The sequence below is a fragment of the Bison bison genome, unplaced genomic scaffold (assembly GCF_000754665.1).
Source record: "Bison bison bison isolate TAMUID 2011002044 unplaced genomic scaffold, Bison_UMD1.0 scf7180017864284, whole genome shotgun sequence".
In the NCBI taxonomy this organism is placed as follows: domain Eukaryota; kingdom Metazoa; phylum Chordata; class Mammalia; order Artiodactyla; family Bovidae; genus Bison; species Bison bison.
The window spans coordinates 1,538,296-1,542,532 of NW_011494856.1; the positions used below are offsets into that span (position 1 = coordinate 1,538,296).

Here is a 4,237-nt window from a genome sequence, read left to right on the forward strand (position 1 = left end):
GTAAGGCAAACAGGGACACAGAGCTAAGAACATTTAGCACAGCGTTTAGAAACAAAGAAGGATTCAGGGTTGTCATGGGACTTCAGATGAGTGAGATCAGTCCCTATCAGCCTCATTTTCCTGAGGAAACTGGGAAAAGGTAAAATAATCTCAAATGGGTCACAATTTTAAGTCAAGCTTGACAAACTTGTCCATACCCGGTATCCTCAGGACAATGTCTCTGAGTCGTTAAGCAAAAGCTGATAGATTAAAAAAGGCACTACTAAGGGCAAGGGTTAATAATCTAGCGGGAAATCCTGATTTCCTACATTCCTTTATATAGCCACTAACAGGGCTTTAAATTTAGTAGGAAAAGTAATGAAGACACCTCCAGCAAAGGTTTCTATTAAACTGATACCATTAAACTCTGGTATCATAAACTCCCCTGGTCTTGATTCTAAGTTTACCAGAGACTTTACCAACATAACTTGACTTCCCTCTTGGCTTACCTGCATTGAGAGAATGTGGTAGATATGTGGTTTCTTACCTTACAGAAGTAAAATGCCTTTGAAAAAATGTTATTAAATTAGTATTCTGGTTCTTTTTTTTTTTAATTACAAAATGGCTATCATTTTTCATAGAGCAAACTCAAGGATAAAAGTATATGATTAATGTTTGCTTTTTATACATTGCCATTTGTGTTACATTGGCATTTGTGTTAATACTTCCATAGTCTAAGAAATCTGAAATCTGAAAGGGCCTATAATTTTTAAACAAACCCAGTAAAATATTTGTATACACATATTCATTATTCTATTTATTAATTCCATTCTAGTTAAAAACCATTGGTTTCTTCAGAAGAGTATACATGTGAAGAATTTCATAAATAGAAAGTATAAATTTACATCTGAATTGAAAAAAATTTATTGAATATTTTTCTCTTCTTCCCTCAGTTCAGTTTTCAGATTTCCAGTAACTTTTTCTATAATTTAAGCCTACTAAGTAGAAAGTTGTTAGCATAAAGATGTTGGGTGTGTCAGTCATATTTTAGAAAGGAATGTCACAGTTTCTTGGCACCCTTACAGTTTTGTTATAAAATTGAGATATACTCAGTCTTTTTTGTCTGTCTATTCCAAAGAGAATAGTTATTGAAGCACAAACATAGCTTAAAAACAAATAAAATGAAAATCTGGAATTCCCTTACAGTATCACTGTCACAAGGCTGGAACTGGAAGGGCTGGGGTTTGTGAAACACAGCATTCTCTTGTAAAAACAGCTGAAGATTATAGTCTCGTACCACCTAAAGAGAAAATAAAATATCTTTAAGGTTAAAATGTTCAATAATTGCATTTTTTAAATTTAGGGTTTTTTCTGTAGTTTTCAAAAATGATAAATCATCCAGTACTATGTGGTCAAAAAGAAATGATAATTACAATTTTTTTCATTTCATTTATTTTTAAAATTTTTATTTATTTATTTGGCTGCATCAGGTCTTAGTTGAGCATGTGGGATCCATTTCCCTGACCAGGGATTGAAACTGGGCCTCCTGCAATGGAAGTGTGGAGCCCCAGCCACCAGGGAAGCCCTTCATTTTGGATAACAGTTGTTATCCTTGTGCCCCATTTTCTCAAGAATCTAAATATGGAAAGTACTAGGTTAGAAACTAGCCCAGATTTGGGGACTAGACAATATGTACTATTTTAAGACTGCAGAAAGATGGCTATTACACAAGATGTTATTCTTTTGAATGGGGATAGGTAGATGCAAACAGGGAAGCACATCAGTTTTTTCTAAACCAGTTCTAAAGTTTTAAAGGCCTCTTAAAGTTTGCTTTATGGAGACTGCCATCTACTAGGAAACTGCCAGATAACCTTGTACACAACACAAAACAGTATTTTTCTAGTACTTCTCGCCACATTTCTAAGGAAGTTATATTCCAATTACCATCTTAAAGCATACCCAGAAGAACAGACTAGACAGTTCTTTACAGAGAAGAGAAATTTTGATACACAGAAACTAGCAAAACAAATAGCACTGAAAGACAGCCCTCTAAAAAAGAGTTCACTGCTATATTCCCTGGGAAAGAGTAGAAACCAACAACATTTGATTGTACAGAAATCCAGTTTCTTGTTTGCTACACTGCTTACCCTTGACTTGTCTTTCACCTGCTAAAGCTCATTAGACCTCTGCCAGAAGATGGGCAGAAGAAGGAAATAAAGTTTACAGCAGTCTTTGGCTATACTTTAGTAGACCTGGGAAAAGAATTCATTCAGGAGATGGAGAAAGTAGGAGGTATATTTTGTATTTTACTTACCAGTACATCCCAATTCTCTATTGTTTCCCTCCCCTGCCTTCAACAACCATTTACTGAGAGAATTTACCAGGCCTAATATTAAACGCAGCAGAGAAGGGGTTATACACAGAGGAATAAATATGAATAAACAAAGTTAGTATCTTCAAGGAATTTATGATCTAGAAACTCGGACAATTAAACAGATTACACAATTAAAATACACTAACAAAGTACACAGAAGGCACCAGGAGAGCGCAAGTGCTATTTAATTCAGACTCCAGGGTGGGGTGGAGGGAGGAGTGATTGGAAATACATGGTCAGGGAAGGCTGGCTGAATAAACATATTCTTTTTTTTTTTTTTGCACTATTAATGTATTTCTGATTCAACAATAAGTATCAAACTATTGCCATACAGTTTGCCACTCAAGTTTTTTTTTTTTTTTTTTTTGGGGTGCCATTGCCTTTTATTTTATTTTTTTTTTTCAGATTTTTTTTTTTTTTTCAAAATGAATCCACCACAGGTATACATGTGTTCCCCATCCTGAACCCTCCTCCCTCCTCCCTCCCCATACCATCCCTCTGGGTCATCCCAGTGCACCAGCCCCAAGCATCCAGCATCGTGCATTGAACCTGGACTGGCATCTCGTTTCATACATGACATTTCACATGTTTCAATGCCATTCTCCCAAATCGTCCCACCCTCTCCCTCTCCCACAGAGTCCAAAAGACTGTTCTATACATCAGTGTCTCTTTTGCTGTCTCGTATACAGGGTTATTGTTACCATCTTCCTAAATTCCATATATATGCGTTAGTATACTGTATTGGTGTTTTTCCTTCTGGCTTACTTCACTCTGTATAATAGGCTCCAGTTTCATCCACCTCATTAGAACTGATTCAAATGTATTCTTTTTAATGGCTGAGTAATACTCCATTGTGTATATGTACCACAGCTTTCTTATCCATTCATCTGCTGATGGACATCTAGGTTGCTTCCATGTCCTGGCTATTATAAACAGTGCTGCGATGAACATTGGGGTACACGTGTCTCTTCCCCTTCTGGTTTCCTCAGTGTGTATGCCCAGCAGTGGGATTGCTGGGACATAAGGCAGTTCTATTTCCAGTTTTTTAAGGAATCTCCACACTGTTCTCCATAGTGGCTGTACTAGTTTGCATTCCCACCAACAGTGTAAGAGGGTTCCCTTTTCTCCACACCCTCTCCAGCATTTATTATTTGTAGACTTTTGGATCGCAGCCATTCTGACTGGCGTGAAATGGTATCTCATAGTGGTTTTGATTTGCATTTCTCTGATAATGAGTGATGTTGAGCATCTTTTCATGTGTTTGTTAGCCATCTGTATGTCTTCTTTGGAGAAATGTCTATTTAGATCTTTGGCCCATTTTTTGATTGGGTCATTTATTTTTCTGGAGTTGAGCTGGAGGAGTTGCTTGTATATTTTTGAGATTAGTTGTTTGTCGGTTGCTTCATTTGCTATTATTTTCTCCCATTCTGAAGGCTGTCTTTTCACCTTGCTAATAGTTTCCTTTGATGTGCAGAAGCTTTTAAGTTTAATTAGGTCCCATTTGTTTATTTTTGCTTTTATTTCCAATATTCTGGGAGGTGGGTCATAGAGGATCCTGCTGTGATGTATGTCAGAGAGTGTTTTGCCTATGTTCTCCTCTAGGAGTTTTATAGTTTCTGGTCTTACGTTGAGATCTTTAATCCATTTTGAGTTTATTTTTGTATATGGTGTTAGAAAGTGTTCTAGTTTCATTCTTTTACAAGTGGTTGACCAGATTTCCCAGCACTACTTGTTAAAGAGATTGTCTTTAATCCATTGTATATTCTTGCCTCCTTTGTCAAAGATAAGGTGTCCATATGTGCGTGGATTTATCTCTGGGCTTTCTATTTTGTTCCATTGATCTATATTTCTGTCTTTGTGCCAGTACCATACTGTCTTGATAAC

At 36.6% G+C, this 4,237-nt stretch overlaps 1 protein-coding gene across 1 annotated transcript in view; it reads right to left on the reverse strand.

The window, feature by feature from the left end:
• Positions 1 to 4,237, reverse strand: part of FCHSD2 (FCH and double SH3 domains 2) — a 246,750-nt gene that overhangs the window by 55,991 nt on the left and 186,522 nt on the right. The window contains exon 10 of the mRNA XM_010849504.1: positions 1,184 to 1,279. Coding sequence (XP_010847806.1) covers positions 1,184 to 1,279 — 96 coding nt within the window. The remainder of the gene's footprint in view (positions 1 to 1,183; positions 1,280 to 4,237) is intronic.